The sequence below is a fragment of the Leptonotus elevatus genome, chromosome 7 (assembly GCF_054856555.1).
Source record: "Leptonotus elevatus isolate MCC_2025b chromosome 7, RoL_Lele_1.0, whole genome shotgun sequence".
Lineage (NCBI taxonomy): Eukaryota > Metazoa > Chordata > Actinopteri > Syngnathiformes > Syngnathidae > Leptonotus > Leptonotus elevatus.
In genome coordinates, this window is record NC_141245.1 from 7,478,175 (window position 1) to 7,497,271 (window position 19,097).

The 19,097-nt window shown below is 39.5% G+C and overlaps 1 protein-coding gene across 2 annotated transcripts; it reads right to left on the reverse strand.

The window, feature by feature from the left end:
* Nucleotides 1–3,071: 3,071 nt before the first annotated feature.
* sidt2 (SID1 transmembrane family, member 2) lies at nucleotides 3,072–18,852 on the reverse strand. 2 transcript variants are annotated; one of them, XM_086079845.1, is made up of 26 exons: nucleotides 18,071–18,852; nucleotides 17,860–17,981; nucleotides 14,861–15,025; nucleotides 14,380–14,425; nucleotides 13,876–13,977; nucleotides 13,271–13,354; nucleotides 12,616–12,781; nucleotides 12,334–12,427; nucleotides 12,137–12,192; nucleotides 11,993–12,019; nucleotides 11,141–11,179; nucleotides 10,967–11,044; nucleotides 10,557–10,675; nucleotides 8,712–8,785; nucleotides 8,551–8,617; nucleotides 8,402–8,475; nucleotides 8,202–8,325; nucleotides 7,180–7,297; nucleotides 6,632–6,768; nucleotides 6,447–6,555; nucleotides 5,912–5,988; nucleotides 4,336–4,382; nucleotides 4,149–4,254; nucleotides 3,963–4,073; nucleotides 3,735–3,848; nucleotides 3,072–3,660 (listed from the first exon to the last, which is right to left on the reverse strand). In XM_086079845.1, the coding sequence occupies exons 1-26, from the start codon at nucleotides 18,311–18,313 to the stop codon at nucleotides 3,598–3,600; spliced, it is 2,562 nt and encodes an 853-aa protein (XP_085935971.1). In that variant the 5' UTR covers nucleotides 18,314–18,852; the 3' UTR covers nucleotides 3,072–3,597. The 2 variants fall into 2 exon arrangements, with proteins under 2 accessions (XP_085935971.1, XP_085935972.1); XM_086079846.1 differs by lacking the exon at nucleotides 11,993–12,019.
* Between the last annotated feature and the right edge of the window lie 245 nt (nucleotides 18,853–19,097).

The following is a 19,097-nucleotide window of genomic DNA, read 5'->3' on the forward strand; positions in this document are numbered from 1 at the left end:
TTTTTTTTGTAAGGAAAAATAGCACTCTATAATATTGTGCTTTATTTAAAAATGATTGTAAAACATGAAACATTTTGTGTATCATCTCCTCACCCACCCCACACATATTATCCCGGTTTTAACTCCACATAGGTACAATGCTTTTAGTCAGGCTCAACTAGGACATCAGTCTGAAAGGTAACAATCTCACACATTACCTCACAGAAAGCCTCACACTACACTGAAAATGGCACTTTTTAATGTTAAGATCCGTAGCAAATAATGATTTGATTTTAGAGCATGATCTTGACTGTTTGTTTTTACTTGGCCTTAGCACTGATGGACCATCTGTTCAACTTTTCATTCACAAACAGATCATACAGAAAGGGAGAGGGTGTGGCAGCTATTTTATCCTCATCACTGAATTTTAATTAAACCGTTTTTGGTATTTATTCAACATTTGAGTATCACTCTTTGGTTCTTAGCAGTTCAATATTTTGTGTGTGTGCACAGGCCCCCTAAATATAACTCCTTATCACTGATTTCTCTCAGCTCCTCTCCATTGTTCATAGTAGATATAATAAAATAATTATTTTTAGGTGATTTTAACTTACATGTTGACAATTAACTTGACTCCTTTGCATCTGATTTTTTAAATGTTCTTAACTCTATGAATTTTACTTTACATATTTCACAACCTACCCACTTAAAAGGTCATACTTTTGACTTAGTTATTACTTTTGGCCTGTCAACACAAATTACCTCTTGTAATATCGACATTCAACTTTAGAATTGTATCACCAATACTCATATATTTGTGCACCTCTTTTTATCTGTGGCGCGTTTGAATGGGGTGACCCGTACTGGGAGTGAGCTAATACATATTTTTTAAATAAAGAAAAAGTCAACACCTACTTTGTCAACATTCTTGGACCATAAGCCCTTTTTTTCATTTTCTGAGAATGCCTCCTCCACCCCATCAACTCCAAACTCTCCACAGTCAATTGACCTCTTAGGTGAAGGCTAAGTAGACTTATTAATTCCTATTAGTGTTGTTACGATAAAATTTTTTGCAATGCAGACCCATCCAACAAGTTAACTGTGCTGGTAAATCAGTTTTACCAGTATCCCATGCTGTTACCCATCCCATGCTGGTCTACCAGCATCCCTTGCTGGTCCACTGGTATACCAAGCTGGTCCACCAGCACTCCCATGCTGGTCCCATGTTCCGCACCTTACACGGTGAAAACCTGTTGTTTTTTTTTTTGTTTGTTTTTTGCCTGTGTGACTAGCATACACACCAGGCAGATTATTGCAGTCAAACAACACTTCATCATATTTTAAATCAAAAATAATCCTCACTAACCCAATTACAACGATCCAAATGCAATTAAATTAATAATTTAAAAAATCTATACTTTTGGTCAGTCCACACGTGTGGGTGTTTTACGAATTATTGACCAATAGTGTTGAAAATGGCTTCTCTTTGATGATACAATGTTAATGGTTGAACAAACATGTTGTTTTTGGGGTCTTCTGAAAAGTGACAATTTCGGAGGTACAAGGTTTTGGCCTGATGCTAACAATATATATTTTATTTGGAGTTAATCACTTGAAATGACGTCACCAGTTATTAGGGTTTGTACACTTGTGTGACCACATTTTAAGTTGCGTATTTATTCTTTTTTTTTCTTTTTTAAAGAGCTCAGTATTGTTCATTCGGAAATGTCATCATCATTGCTCTTTATTTTTATTTTTTTTATTTTGATATATATATATATATATATATTTTTATTATTATTTATTTATTTATTTTTGTATGTGGGTGAGTATGTGTATGTGCGTGCGTGCGTGTATTTGTTAGCTCACCAAAAACCTATTAGAAAAAATCCCATACCGTTCACCTAAACCGAACACCGCCGTCAGGAGACCCGAGGGGACCAAAGAAAACCAAGGAAGGTGAAATCCAGCACCGACCAGACACCACCCACCGGGCCACCCACCAGAATTCTTCCCCAACCCAAGAAACATCTAAATTCCAACAAATCCCCCCCCCCAAAAAAAAAAAATCAGGGAGACCTCAAGAGACCGAAGGAGAGACTGAGGAAAGGAAGGAAGGACAAACGAAGCCGAGTGAGATCCACAGACACCAGCCTCCACCGATTCAATGACCTGAGGAGGAAGCAGATTGTGTCTGAGTTTCGATAGATGCTGGTGTGGTGGATCTGGCATGCATGAAAATCTCCACCAAAGAGGGGAGCCGTCGACCCCCGCCAGGGCAGAGCAAGCGCAACACCCCAGGGCCCCCCAGGCCGCGGCAGCGCCAAAGGACGACCCCCGGGCCCCGCCAGGGCCACCGGCCGGAGAGCAAACCCAGGAGCAGGAGCGCCCCCCACCCCAACACGGCCCGCGCCCCCGACCCAATGCAGCAGGACGGGGCACTGCAGGCCCGCCAGGCGGGGACACGGACAGGGGACCGCAGCACTGCTCTATACCGCGGTCCCCAACCGATGGCACCCCCACAACCCCCCCCCCCCCCAGTTGTGTGGTGCATTAAAATTGGAGGGGAGTTGTAGGGTGAAGACGGTGTTTCCACCCTACCCCACCCCCCCAAAGTGTGTTATGTGCCCTATATGTCTATAAAAGTGTATTGTGCAAACCTAGTGTAGTGAGTTAAGTTGCGTATTTTAATTTCTTGCTATTTCAGTTTTCTCACAACTGAGGTGTAGGTCACAAATGGGAGTGGTGGAAAACGTTTTCAAATGATCCATCTTGATTTCTTTTTAGATCAGTGGTCACCAACCTTTCTGAACGTAAGAGCATTCTTCGCTCCTGATTAGTGCGAAGGGCTACTAATTTGACACTTCTGAAATAAATTTGCTCAAATATAGTATGCGTCGTTAATAAGGCCCCTGTCATGAAACAAATATGCAACACTAGTTTAATGAATCTCTGCTAGAGATCATTTTTAAATGATCACTTCTTAAACATTATTTAATCAATGTCTTTTATGACTATTATAACATACCCGTGGGCTACTTATGTGTTCAATGTGACCCCTGGCCCATATAATACAATCAAAAATAGCTGAATATCTGACAAGGAATCTTTATTAACCACTGATTGCCGTATCTGACATGATCATTTTACAATAGAGTGCAAAAAAAAAAAAAAAACTTGATACAATCATGGCAATATAATTGCATTGGCTGGCTTCTTTGTGACTTGCGCAATCACAACACTGACTGCCATTGTAAAAACAACACATATGACAAACGCCCATACAAGCATATAAACATTCATTTTCAGTCATAAAACAGTTTCAATACATGGTGAACAATAAATAATCACATTGATTCAGGCTGGAGTCTTGACAAAAGTAGCCTATGTTACCTAAAATGTAGACAGTAAACAAGTACAACGGTGATAAGATTGATGGCAGCGAGATGAGGAGAATGATGATTGATGGGAGGGAGGGGCAACCTTGCCCCGCCCTGAGCAGCTAATTGGACCGTGCACGTTGACGGCTGGGAAAGTTACTGGCTCTGCTTTTGTATATGGACGGACCAAATAGGACAATAAGGCAAATGAGAAGAGCAATTCACGGATCTATTCGATCTAGAACACGTAGATCTTGTCTCTCTGGACGGTGTTGAGGTCATCGTCCATGGTGAGCAGAACCTGAAGTTTAAACAGGAGAGGTGACGTCAGTACAATTAGTCTTATCGGAAGACAAGACAAGAAATGGAACTTGCCAAGAAGGATCCGAACATGGCGATGGAAGAGAGGAAGTGCCAAATGTCGTGATCGTCAAAAAATGAAAGCAGGATGCAGTCGCGGTTGTGCTCACGTGATTCTGCCGGCGTTTTCTGTTTCAAAACATCACGAACATGTGGTTTAACTAGTGATGTCACTTGTACTAAACATGTAATTAATAATAAATAAATAAATAAATCCTCTCATATTGTGTGTAAGAGACCAACCTGCCAGGTGCTGAGACCCTGGAAGAAGAAATAGAGCGCAAAGCCCCACACCACTGCCGTGAAGAGAATACACACCAGCGCCAGACACTGGATCCTCTCACCGCTGCGCAGCTGTAACACAAATAGGACAGGGTTATACGGTGCAGGTTTACAAGTCACGGGATGTCCTGTGCAAATGATCAGCACCTTCATAATGATGTAGAAGGCAAAGTAGAGCAGAAGGTTACAGATGGCGATGGCCAGCAGGTAGGAGGCAAAGTCATTGGGTCTCTCGATGAGGCCGTAGGCAGCGCTGCACAGGGAGCAACGCGGCTTTCAATCACATTCAATGCGCTTTGGACTGCGCCACACACACACACGGAAGTTTACTCACAGGGACCAGTTGACTATGTTCCCCATCACCAGCAGAACCATGCGGTCCTAACACACACAAGGGACATGGTTGAAGAGACTTCACAAGAATTGTACAGTGCCTCGCCAAAGTCGTAGCCCTTCTTGAACTTTTTGACCTTCTGCCACATTTCAGGCTTCAAACCAAGACATAAAAGTGGATAGTTAGATTTAAAAAAAAAAAATATATATATATATATATATATATATATATATATATATTATTATTATATATATATATATATATATATATATATATATATATATATATATATATATATATATATATTTTTTTTTAATCTAACTATCTAAAATCTAAAAAATAATATATATATATATATATATATATATATATATATATATATATATATATATATATATATATATATATATATTATTTTTTTTAGCAACTGAAAAGTATGACGTGCAAAATAATTCACCCCCTTTTCTCTCAGTGCAGCCAACGGACACCAGAAGTTCCCTGCTGATTTCTGAACGATCCAATGGAGCCAAATACAGCGAGACTAATTTGGAAGAAAACCTGTTGGAGTCTGCAAAAGACCTGAGACTGGCACGGATGTATAACCTCCAACCTGTCAATGATCCTTAACAAAAAGCAAAATCTACGAACGGAATGCTTCAAAACTAAATCTATGGTGTTACAATGGCCAAGTCAAAGTTCTGAATCAAACTGAGAATCTGTGGAAAGATCTGAAAACTGCTGTTCACAAGCATTCTCCATCTAAGTTACCTGAGCTGGAGCTGTTTCGCAAAGAAGAAAGGGCAAAACACTCTAGATGCACAAAACTGATCTCCCAAAAGTAGTGATGGCAAAATGAAGCTTCATGAAGCATTTGCGATACCTTTTGACTCCTCTAGATGGTGCTCTTGGTTTAAAGATAAAGGCAAGTGCAATGAAAATGGATTACATTTGCATTGCATCTTTGAATCATGGGTGCCATCTTGAGGAGTCAAAAAGTATCGCAAGTGCTTCATGAAGCTTCATTTTGCCATCACTACCCAAAAGAATTGCAGCAGTAATTGCAGCAAAACGTAGTTCTACAAAGTATTAACTTATGAGGGGGTAAATATTTTTGAACGTGCACTGCTACTTTGTATTTAAAAAAAAAAAAAGAAGTATCATATACATTTCGTTACATTGCAATTTTGTGCCATTGGCGTTGATTCTTCACAAAAAAATAATAATCAGATTTTATGTCTTTATGTCTAAAGCCCCAAATATTGCAAGCTATACTATCACACTTTTTTTTATTTTATTTAAAATAAAATACAAATATTTAATTCCAGGGCAACTAAACAGTATAAAGATTTTGTTTGGAACTCTGAAAAGAAGCGATTCTCCATCCATCCATCATCTGAACCACTTATCCTGTGCTGGAGCCTATCCCAGCCGCCTTCGGGGAGTAGGCGAGGTACATCCTGAATTGGTTGCCAGCCAATCGCAGAAGCAATCGTGTTTGACTTTGAAGGGACCACTATTTTTGTGAAGCTACTGTAGGCGTGCACGTTCAGCACACTGTAAGGCAAACATTACTCACAATGTACGCGGGCCCGGTGCACTGTCGAATACAATCTGTGTAGATGACATAAACCATCCTGCGCACAACGCCAGAGTCTAAAACACAAAACATTCACGTATCAAATGGTGTCCATTAAATATACATATTTGTAATGATTAGAAAATGAAGCTTCATGAAGCACTTGCAATATATATATTTTTTACTCCTTAAGATGGTGTTTATGGTTTAAAAATAAAGGCTAATGCAATGAAAATTTATTACATTGCCTATGCATCTTTAAACCACAAGCGCCATCTAGAGGAGTAATATATATATATATATATATCTCACAAGAGGTTCATGAAGTTTCATTTTCCCATCACTACATTTGTATTCTTTTATCTAATGAAGTTAATGGATTTTTTTTTTATGTTTTCTGAAGTCTCCTTTCATGAAGGACTACAGAAATCTGGAAAAAAAAAATCATAAACACAGTTTATCTTTTTCAGCCCCCCCCCAAATAACCTAAAGTGACCCTTAAGCACAAACATACATCTAATATATAAACCCTTACCGAGCCTCCATCTGCCCATGTAGTAGAGCTGTGTGCTGAGGAGAAGCGTGGCCAATATGTGGATGACGGAGAAAACAACCCAAAACACAGTGTTTCCTTTCCCGAACACCTGCAAATAACACCACAGTCGTCACAGGTCCGAGTTGTCAACGTGTCGACCGTGCGATGGGCGCGTGCGCACGAACCACTCCGAGCACGGAGAAGAAGATGACTGCGGCCAGGCAGGCGTAGGCGGTGTAAGCGCTGGCGTTGATGTCGGGGTGCCTCTTCTGGTACAGCTTCAACATACACAGGCCAGCGATCATGTACATAAAGGACGTGTCTGCAAAAACATCACACACATGACAAAGTGATCTGATAAGTCATTTTGTTTGAGACTGACGGCGTAGAAAGAACTGAGCAACAATTCAGAATTGTTTGCTGTCACTTTCAGAAAGGTTGTATCGGATGGTGAGCTCCCCCTACTGTTGTGGAGTTGAATTTACTTTTAGGACATTAAATGGAACATGGCCAGATCCCTAATGAATACTTCAATAACCAAGTAAAACTTCACTTCAAGTCAAACTTTTTCCACAATAGGAATCACTTTGGGATGAACTTTATTTATTATTTATTTAAAGAAGTTCCAAGGAATGTCCAGCATTCGAGTGTACAACCTTCCTCCATCAATATATATAGCAGCAGGGCAAGAAGGAAATACTAGTGCACGCAGTGCGGTGATATGTCATGTTACCAAACTGGAAGTTGGTGTAGTTGGGGCAGACATGGTAGCAGGCGCTGAGTAGACCCTCCATCATGAGAGCGGTGCCCATGGCGTAGAACAGACCAAAGTGCTTTGGGATGCCACATTCCTGAGAGAAGAGCGCAAGGACAACGGTTGTGAGCTGTTCTTCAGCAGCAACATGGGCCGTTTTGCAAAACTTAAAAACTTTCACTTTAAGATATAGTGGACCATTAAAAAAAATATATAAACAGAATAACAAGTCTGATGCTGTTTTGCCATGACATTTTCAGCTTGATCTGCCTGAGCCCAATTTACACTATACCAGGGCTTGTGATATTTTCTGTCCAATGAAACAATTTGTGGTGCAAGGGACAGATAGAGCTGAGTGATATGACGATAGAAAAGTTTCTATTGTGCACCTTTTGTCCTACGCGAATAATTGGCAACTGCCAATAATAAGACTGACAAACATATCTGCCACTAAGTGGCACAAGCCCTTAATGAAATTGAATAACAGGTTGACGAAAACGAATTACAATTGCTACTACTTTGGAAATAATTAACAACAACAAACCTGTAATTATTAATAACTATGGATGGCCGAGTACCCATACCAGGTATCACATCTGGTTGATACAAAGGCATCTTCCTGTGGACGTTTTACTATCAGGAACTAAATGGCATGCAGAGCTACCGTAACATTTTCTTAAGCGTGTCCAAGTCAATCCTCTCAAAAAAATAAATATGTTCTGCATACCTACTTTTGCACTTCACTGTGTATGTATTTTTTATAAGGTTTACATTAGTGCGTTGTACGAATTGACTTGCATGTTACTGTTTTACACACAACCTCATTCACAGTTAAAAAAAATATATACTGCAACGTAAATCAAACCAACATGACAGTTAAAATGTTTGAGAGTGAGCTGAAAATGAAAACATTCGCATCGAAGAACTTGCCAGAAAATGATGTGTTCTGCTTTTCATAACAGGTGGTTTAATACATGAGTAACAGTTGAACTTGAACTTACCATTGCATTGACTTCATTACAGGACAGGGCTCGACTGTGGACGATGTCCCTCTTGAGGACGATGAGGAGAAAAAGGAGGCCCAGCATCACATAGCCGAGGTTGCTGAGGATGTTGTTGAATGCGCTGCGTAGCAGAGCGGTTGAGTGTCAATCATCATGACAACACATGGTAACGCTGAGAGGTTTCAGCAGGTACAAACCTGAGAGCTCCGAGAGGGTGAGCACACATGAAGTTGTAGTAGCAGATATCTTGGTTCCCCGTAACATTGACAACCTGATAAACGTAAGATTTACAGTCTAAATAATAAGTGCGTATTGGCTTTAAATGGTTTATTTCCAATTAGCGTACCGTTTGATATGTAATGACCAGCTGGACGACTGGCAGGGCGTAGAACACGGCGATGGTGGCGATGTTCCTGATGGGAGCACAGTCATGACACGTTTATGTGATGCTGACTAAAAACAACCATGATAGGAAAATAACACCGGATATGCGTCTTATATTCTCACCAGAAGTAGATTTGATATTTCTTGCTGAGGATCCTATTGTCTTTGCGCGACAGGTCAGAGACAAAAAGATATTTCTGTCATCAGCAAAGGACACGGGGACACCATTATTGGGAGCCATCCAGTAAAAACATTCAACAGAAGTGGAAGCAATACTACATGACTTTAAAGTGGAATCTAAATGATGAGTTATTCCCTGTATCATGAAATAAGTCCCAAATTAATGATGGACATTTTGGCGGTGCCTTCATGGCAAACTGGCACATCAGAAATGCATTTATTCATCCGTCCCTTTCAGAAAATTGCTGAAACAGAACCGTGTATGCAGTATGCATTCACACAACTGTGACGTCTGTGTGACGTCTGTGTAACAGAAATAACTTTCAGCTTGGTGCGTTCCAATCAGGGTTATATGATGCCAATAGTGTATTGATCACATGTGGAGCTGGGGGGAAAAAGTCGACCATGTCGGGAAAGTCAACTTTAAAAATAGGATGACTAAAATGTTCTGCCTCAAAGCACCGCCAGAACCATATTTGGGCTATCCACTGACTTCTTTTCTTTCTTTTTTTGCAGACGCAGTATTGTAATGGCAGCTGTTACCTGATCTTTATTTCTTCTGTTAGTGCACCATCAAGTGGCGAATGTTATTTGTCTGCTTAAAAACGCTCACTGACTTAGTACATAGCCTACTTAATTAGTGGGTTTCTATTAAAGACAATACAACATCACATTCTGCTTCCCCAAAACACAGGAAAGGAATTTCATAACTCCTAAAAAGCACTTGGGCTGTAAGTAATTAGTCCAAAATATAACCTGCCACTCAGTTTTAGGTGTTCATCACTTAACCAGTAGAGGGCAGTCATGCACTAATACTAATGTGTCCAAAAGACATAAACAGGAAGTTATTGACCTCAGGTAGCTGTTAGGTTGCTCTACCCTTGTTTCCTCATGGAATAATGTTGAAGCATCATTTCTAAGTGACTTTTAAGACATTATTACATGTGTAATGTAGATTTAATGATGTATGTGTTGATTAAATAGTAGTTCGTGTTTGTTTACCTTAAGTGGTAATCGCTAGCGCGCTAATGCTAATTGCCATTGCTAACAGTTTAGCATAGGCTAATCATTTTGTTGGTGTTTATTAACGCATATGAGTACTTGTATCTACTCAATTCGACTTGCCTCCAAATTTAGTAGATTAAAAAACAAACACAAATATATCAGCTTTGTGTTCAGTTAGGCCCTGGTTTTAAACAAAGTAAATACATTTAAAAAACTGTTAGGCCCTGGTTTTAAACAAAGTAAATACATTTAAAAAACTGTCAGCTGTGATGAGATCATTGTTTTAGTATTTTCATACTCTGTGACATTTGTTTGGTGGTGTGCCATCAGATTTTTGGGAATGTATAAATCGCACATGCACACATGCAACATGATGACGGAAGCTTTGTCAAATTAAATGCCCATTCCTTGTCCAAATTTTCTGTATTTAAGATTGGCTTGCAATTAGAAATGTTTGAAATTTTGAGAGGTTTTGATAATGTATTTGTTTTAGAATTTCCTGTATACTAGTATACTCGTATTATATATACAAACAAGCAACAAGACTAAATGTTTTTGTTTTGTTATCAGCAGACGTGGAAACTAATAGACGATTTGCAAAATGTTTGATGATTTATGGTAGTTTTAAAATGTACTTTAATAGAGTTCTTGAATCGGACAAAAACTAAATCTTAGTTGGCTTACTGGGTTGCTAAGCCAAGCTTCTGCAATGAATTCTCTGTAAATTTCCAACTTAAAAAAAAAAAGTTCTCAATTTTGGAACACTATTGAGACTAGGCTTACCTTGGTGCGAACAATGTTTTTGTCAGAGTTGATGTCATCCAGTGTGTCATAGTCATCTTCCTCAATGGAGCTCAATGACTCCTGCCTGCTTCTTCCAACATTTTTCCAACCAGACCGCTCTGATAGAAAGGAAAAGGGCTTTTAGTTTACAAGATGATGGACTGTTATCAGATGGGCAATGGGTTCAAGATTTAAGAAAAATACGGCATAAAGGCTGTTTGCCAACATATTGAATCTTGCACCGCTGTTTATTTCAGTGTAGCCCAATTAAAAGCAAGACATTGATTGACATTATGGTGATTAGCTTTGGCCTAAAACTGATTGGGCCAACTATGTGGCATTGCTTCCCCCATGCAGAATGCCGTGTGGTGCAGTTGCTTGATGAGGTCAAGTAACAATATTGTCCATACCCATGTAGTTGTCAGCTGAAGCTGCACTGTCTAATGAGGGGGCGCTGTCAGTGATGGCTTCTGAACTGATTGTGCTGTCTGTTGGATGGACAAATAGTGACTCAATTCAAGAAACGCAAAATAAAATAAATACAATAAACAGAGGAACAAAACCAAAGACAAGATAAAACTCACCCAGTGAGCCGTATTCATTTGGCGAAGCTGCAATCTTGCCTGTAGATGTTGACACACACATTAATGTAAGACTAGTGTTCTCCTGCATCTTCCAATTCACTATTAACATATTCCCCCCCCCCTTTTTTTTAAACTGTTCAGTATTCCCACAAACCACTATTCACTGGGAAACCCACCTATTTGCTGTTTTTATACTCATTCCAATGCCATGTCTAACATAAAAGTCACATTTTTGCACCATCTTGTGAAATATTGGTCCCAATTACTGCAACTACGTCTATTATACGGTGCAAAGTGCCACTATCTTGTGGCATCTATAGGGAATTCAATTATTGGCGGATTTATTCACGGCAGGACTCTGTCCCCATCCTCTGCCAAAATAATACTGTAACACTATTGCCTAGCATCTAAATATTACCTAGGCTGACCAAAAAAAACACTGCAGCTGATAGAAGAAGACAGGAGTGGACGTCAGATCATATTCAGATAGAAATTGGAACGCAGATGTGAGGTAGTAACTTATGCAGTGATGATGAGTTTAAAAATATTGTACAGGTAAAAAAAAAAAACAGCAGGCAATGTGGCATGTCTCATAATTTGGCTCACTGTTTACATGTACTGTATAGTATGTCAACTATTGATTATGCTAGTAGCATCATTAACAATTACCACATTCCTGAACCAAACAAAGTAATACTTCATGCATGGCTCAAAGTGTGAATATACATGCTATGGTCATGAAATCATCCATATTATCAACAATATGAAGACATGCATGCATGCAAGTTAATGTATGCACGTTATCTATCAACGTATGACAAAGAAAAGACATTAGCAACAGTGTGTTTATACCGTCTCCATTTTTCCCAAGCAGAGAAGCTAAAGCAAGCGTTAGCAGACAGAAAAGAGAATAAAAGACAGATTTTAGAGTTCATATATACCGCCCAGCCCTTCATGTAAACCCTAAATAGGCTGGTCCTGTAAGAGCTGGTTTACCTGTCTCAGCAGGTGACGTGTCATCAACACTGTGAAAAAGCTCTCTCCTCCTGGCTCTGCACAAAACAAAAGAGGCAGGAAGATGCAAATTAGGTACATTAGTCTCATCCTGACTGTGACAAAGTAAAAGTGAAGAAAACCAGGCATTGTGAAAGCTTCGATTCTGTTCATGAATGGAGATTATGTCAAAATCTTACCGCTTCTTTTCCACACAGGCCACCAGCAGAGTGACAAGGTAGAAGGAGAGGAAAATACCCAGACATAACAGCATGCCCAGCACATACACGTCCGCTGTGCAAATTGGATACAGATGCATTTTAATAGCGATTACATATTTGGTCCCAAACATTCATCATTTTGAAGTCATGCATACGTGAAAATACAAAAATTACTCAAACACAATCAATAAAATGTGAATTCACTAGACAAGACATTTAAATACATACATAGAATGTCACATTTGTACAAAAATAGCTTACATTTTATAGCAAGGATGACCACTACGTCAAGGGTTTTGCTGCGGTTACCAGCGTCAATCAGCTCATCTGGTTGAAGCGGGTAGAAGCGCAGTGGACCGCCACAAGCCTCGTCCTCCGTTTTTACCACGACCACCACATAAAAACTGTTGCTGGGGAAATCTTTTCTCTGGATAACACGGGGACAGAGGAGCAAAGATTGTTGCACAGGCTAGCATACTGCTGTATGTTATTATTTAGGGTGACAAAGGGGTAAAAAATATATATATAATAATAATAATAATCCTGAAAGTTCCCAATACGTTTCCATGGGAAGTTAATTAGTTAACGCTTTAACTTTGACAGCACTAATTTGTACCTCAAAATTGGACTCCTTTAAGTCAATGTATCATTTTATTTGCACAAAATCTTGGTTGATTCTCGTTTATTATGCCTTGCAAGTGGATGGCGACCAGTTTCGGATTTACTCCGCATACCGCCTGGAGACAGCTGGGATAGGCTCCAGCATGCCCAATAAGCGGTTCAGAAAATGGATGGATATATTCTCATTTAGTCCTATAAAATTCTGGCCATTCCCATGGAAAGTTTCCAACTCTGTGAAAATTTGCAAAATTTTGCAACCCTATTCTCAATCAGGGATACGTAACTGAAGGATTACCTGTACTGTGATGGCACCTTTTTTCGTCATTGTCTGATACATCCCAATGAAGGCCACATTATTGTCGAGGTCATAGACAGGGCACTGAAAAAAGAAAGACAAAGAAGCATCAATGGGATGATTAACAGGAGGAGTGAAAACTGGCGATGAAGAAAACATAAATCAAATGATTTCCATTTGAGACCCTTGCTTGTTGCTTTAAAGCTGCAATATGGAACTTTTCCCCCAAAAAATATCTTTACATTAGCTTTTTTATTTGACCATTTTCGACTGAAATGTCTTTTAATTAGTAGATTAACACCTTAGCTGTTCACAATTGGTACTCCTGCAAGCCTCTGGCTAATAGTTTTCAGACTGAATTTGAGTTTGAATTCGCCCTGTCTGTGGATGTGACATCATGTGCGCGGTATGCAAGCGAAGAAGGGTATGTGCAGTTTCATTTTTTGTCAGCAGGGGGCAGTAGCGATTCGAAATGGAATATTCTACCTTCAGTAGCTTTAAGATAAACATAATTTTTGCACTTTGTGTGTATGGTGTTACTGAATGCCAAAACCATGGGACTTTAGGCCCTGAAGGACAGCACGAGAAGTCGAAAAATCGTGTACCTGGATGTCCTGGATGGACATAACGGAACAGGGAAAGTTCATGTCCGAGCTGACCTTCACAATCACGGTGTCCACCCCTTCAGGAAATACGTACTTGAAGTACTGAAAGAGGAGATAAGCAATTAGGGAAATTGACCTTTTTTCTTTTATTGCGGATGTAATATTGTGTTCTTAAAGATTACGTCATCAACCATTTTATTTGCCATTTACTTCATGAATTTGTAGATATTCTACTAACCTTGAACAAAGTCAGTGATATATCAGCAACACAATAATTGCAGCATTCCGTTACAATTCAGTATCTACGAGACATCTTAATTAACCACAATGAAACTGCAACTAATGGCCAACTAAACTAAATCAGCTAGCTAATGTTTTGAGGCACATGTTCAAACAAGCAAGACTTCCTGTTGTTGTGCAACTTGAATTATTCCCGCATCCTCTTGCTGAAACTGCACTTCCTTCATTATTGTTTCTCGTAAATCTGACCAAAGTCATGTATACCTGAGGTTGGGAGGGGGATGCAGTGAAGCTGAATGTCGTGTCTGTCCTGGAATCAACGTGAAAATAAGTCAGACAAATCAATGGCAGTTCAGACCTCATGCCTCGTCTCCACCAAGCAGTACAGTTTAACTCGCAGTATTGTATGGCAGTGTAAACCCAAATGTGTTTTTACACGCCGTGTAGCAGCGTCATGTAATACAAGTAAACAAGTGTGATCATAGCACTAGGACAGCGTTGAAGCTCACCAACACAATTATTTGAACCCTCCGTTGTCATAACAACTTATTTCATGTTAAATTCTAGCGCAAAAGTGATTTTTTTTGTCAACCAATCTGCTGCAATTGACACTTCAAAGAAATTGGGACAGTGTGCTGAAAGCAAACTACACAATTTGGTGGAAACAGGAGTAGGCCGAACATTGCCTACTGCGAATGTCATTATGTATGCGTATAAAAATACTGTATATAAAGGTGTCACTTACTGCAATATGAAGCTTTCAACGCGGCTGACCCTAAGCTGGTAGTTTGTACCCTGGCTGGAAAGTGTAGACACATCCACAAAGAAGTACTGGGTCTCTGATGCAGCCCGTATTGGAGGCTGGCATAATGTGCGACCTATATGCTTGTATGGGTATTTCCTCAGGTACCTAGACAGTTCACAGATACACAGTATGCGTGCATATCAGAATTAATACAGAATTTTTTTCTACTTTTCCACTCACTATGATTACTGTATATGTACAATGTTTGGATTACTTTGTATCAAAACCTCAAGAGAGTTGGTTTTCTTTTGCACATTGCCATTTGGATGTTGACCAGGCTAACGATACAACCGAGTCAGCTTACGGTGTGTTCCAACTGGGTATGAGATTGCATTAAATTGGGTTACGGTGTTGTTGTAGGAGCAGAACCCCGCCATGAACCAAGAACCTTCAGCATTTAGCTTAACATCATAGGTGATGTCATGAAAGAGTACAGAAAAGTTTTTAAAAAAAGAAAAAAAGCTTGTAACGTGTTGAGGCAAACAACAATGAATTTACATTTTTTTGAGGACTGCTTTTCAGTCAGGTGACTTTACTTGTCATGCGTTTTCAATAACCGTTGAGCAGCTCCCAAAAAAATGCTGAATTCTTGTTCTGCAATATGGATGAGTGCTTCATACAAAATGTGTAAGAAACTGCATGAGTAAAGGAAATGTTTGACTCTCGAATGTGCACTTGATTCTCTCACACCGGCCCTATGGAGCCACAGTTTGCTCACAAACTAATGAGGCTACACTTAAAACCAGCGCATCTGTAAGCGGGCTGCAGAGCTGTGGAAAAACGGCTTTTTAATAAGATGGCTTTTAAAAAGATTACATATGCCAAGTCAACTGTGGGAGGAGTCAATCTATGGAACCTGTTCCCTGTTGCCATAAAATCTTTGACAAGATTAGGCTCGTATAAAAAACAACAGTGCTGTAAATAACATTGTCTTTTCATACCTATCTGTATTTTAATTGTTTCTAAAAGCCCATCCAGGGACAAGCACTGCAAATTAGCTTTTGCTATAAGCACTATGAAACACATACCAGACTACTGTGTTACAGTTTGTCTGGGTTTCTGAATCTGTCCCTATACAATAAATGAATAAAAAAGATAAATGACTTTTCCGTACTCATGACAAGTAGATCAGTTCATAAGGGATCTAAGGAAGTGAAAGTCCAAAGAACCATTACGACATGCAATACGCTGACGTCTGGACCAGGGCCTGGTCAGGCAAGATTAAGACAAATCCAGAGGGTGTGCAAGACAATGATGACATCACTAATGGACATTTAGCCTGGCCTTTGTGTAAAAACTGACCTGATTATGCAAAACCTACTACCTCCATAAATCGATTATATTCATCAAGTATTGCACAATAGAAACACACTTATGTATGTATGTATGTATGTATGTATGTATGTATATATATATATATATATATATATATATATATATATATATGTAAATATTTTAATAATTTTGTAATTACAGTACTGTGTGCAATGCCTTGAGTTTTGTGAGGTTAGTGCATAGTCATTGCCATGAATGCAATTGCTCAGTAAAAAGGCCCTGAATATGAAATAATCACTAAAACATATTATATCATGACTATATCAGGAATATATGAGACAAGACCAAGCATAATGCATAACTCTAAAAACAAACAATAGCGAAGAGGATGATCAGCGCCTATTTTTTTTCCGCAATAAGGCAAGTGTGCCAGAGGAGACAAATCCTGGACTGGTCGTCAGAGCACATATAGGCTATGTTCACACTGCAGCTCAATTCAGAAATTTTTTGGGGGGGTCCATAATGCGTCACGTATCCATTTTTTTAATGCAGTGTGAACAGTACATTTTTTTAATCTTATCTTATTTTTTTTATTCTGACCTGTGCCTCTTCCATATGTGGAAATAAATCGGATATGTATGTGACGTGTCTGCAGTATGAATGCTCATCTCTACACATTATACCTATGCGTCAACTAAAGCCCAATATGTGCTCCATGCGGGCAGGAGAGAGACTACTGACAATTGCCTGTGAATCTGCAAAGTTGTCATGAGTAAAGCAGTTAATTAATTTGAAACATGAAGCATAAAGTTGACACTTGCGTTGCCTCATTTCTTTAAAATATTTCTACCTTCTCCCGCCTCGCTCCTCTGTGAAGCTGAGCTGAGCCCCTTATATGCAGGACTATATTTACTTTTTAAACACCGCTTGCTTGTGTGTGCCACTTGTCATCACGGGCATATTTTTTTGTAATTAATGTAAAGAATACATAAAAAGATCAGATTTAACAAGAAAATCCAAATTGGGCAGCGCCCTGAAGTGTGAATGTAGAGACAGATAGCTGTTCACTCTCATATTTACGCCATCTTTAAGCGGGAAATGCCCCATTATTGTCTGCACCCAAGTCAGGCAAAGACAAATTCAAATCAACTGCAAATGCTTCTGTCAATACCAACAAGGTGCAAAATGTGTGATATTTACTGATAACACAGTACTTCAACTGCTGGTCAGAACATTAACTTGACAGTTTTCTTGTTTCTATAAATATGTATCAGTAACACAGTGGAAACGGAGGGAAATGGAAATATTTAAATTTACAATGTGCACCCCTGAATTTTCTTCAAGCGCAACTAAAATTGTATGTTAGGGCTATTGTGCTTCTTGTAAAAATAAAATTAAATACAAGTAAAAGTTTTACGTGCTTCAAGATGAGCAACATTTCTGGATTTAATACCGGGACAGCATCCAACATGTTTTAAATAAAGGGAGTGAAAGACCAAATATACCCAACATATAAATACATTTCACTAAATTAAATTAACTACGCCTTATTTAGTATTTTTCCCCCACTATTTGACAAATTATATGCTTTGGTAATACATTTGTTGTGATTGTAAAGAGAGAAGGAGAAATGTTGTGGACACCCTGCTTGGTCCATCACTCACAGGCCTCTGAGGATGAGGGGGACCTGGAAAGACAGCACAGCTTGCTGCTGTCGCACCACGAACAGGATAGGACTCTTGAGGTTCGGCGACAGGACGTCCACATATACTCGCACTCCTTCCGTCTGTGACATGAAGCACAATAACTGAATACACCTATAAGTGGTGACATTAAAAAAAAAAAAAAAATGAAATCTGTGCAGCGCTCTCCTACCTTGGTTCGGGAGACGGTGTAATTGAAGGCATAGATAGTCTGATTTTCACTCGTTATTGTGTCGTTATAGGTAACATCAAACTCGCAGTCTTTCTGGATCACGTTTATTGTCTCATCGAGAGCACAGCTGCTACAAGCCAACAAGGCCACACATAACCACAGCAGGACTCCAGCAGAAGATCCAAAAGTATCTTTATATCGCGACTTCCAATGACTCCCAATCAGCATTTTGTCTTTCAACATCGTCCTTGAAGCAGTCAGCAGACACCCGATGAGTTGTTACGCTGTGAAATGAACTGTGCAACTCCGCCCCATTCAAATGACTCCAAGTAAACAGGCTGAGTGTCAAAATTGTATCAGGTCCAGTCTTGACCCAAAATAACAACTGCTAGCATCCGAGCACTTACGACAGCTTTGTAGTCCTCCCAAATACACTCCAGGCTGTCCAATGTGAAGTCACAATTTCGGAGACAACAACCGTGCAACCAGACTGTATTCTCACAGCAAAACAGACGAATCCGGGCAGGCGGCGATGTTGTTGTGCTACTCTTAGCATAGTTGGCTAACTAGCAGCTCCATGTTTGGATCTCGAAGTTGAGTCCGAGGACGTCGCTTGAGTAGTAAAGTAGGCCAATGTGAAACCTTTTAAGTCGGAGTGGAGCGTCCAAGTATGTGGCGTCGCCGTGGGATCATGTGAGCATTTCTGTGGTAGTGATTTTAACCATCCTCCTTACCTTTCTTTCTATGAGGGAAAATAAATGTTGTACATCAATAGCGCCCTCGCCAGGACAAGCTTTTCTCTCCGTCTTTATTCAAAGCACTCGAATGCGGAGCATAACCATTTCTTTTTATCATTATTCAAAGCGCTCAATTACGCAACAAATATGTTACACTACGTACAGTACAGTAAACATGACAATACGTAATAGATGTACAAAAATAGCCTATTTACCTCGGTAGGGGATCGAAAGTTTGGGCATTTCATTCATTTGTAAAAGAAAAAAAGACAATATAAAGCAATATTGAA

Bases quoted from the DNA above. Each gene is read 5' to 3' on its own strand.
- sidt2 (XM_086079845.1), bottom strand. From the start codon at position 18,313: ATGTTGAAAGACAAAATGCTGATTGGGAGTCATTGGAAGTCGCGATAT. The intron at 15,026-17,859 runs GTGAGTGATGGA...TGAACTGTCTAG, and splicing joins CCCCTCATCCTCAGAGGCCT to GTACCTGAGGAAATACCCAT. The intron at 3,661-3,734 runs GCAAGTTCCATT...TTTAAACTTCAG, and splicing joins CCATGTTCGGATCCTTCTTG to GTTCTGCTCACCATGGACGA.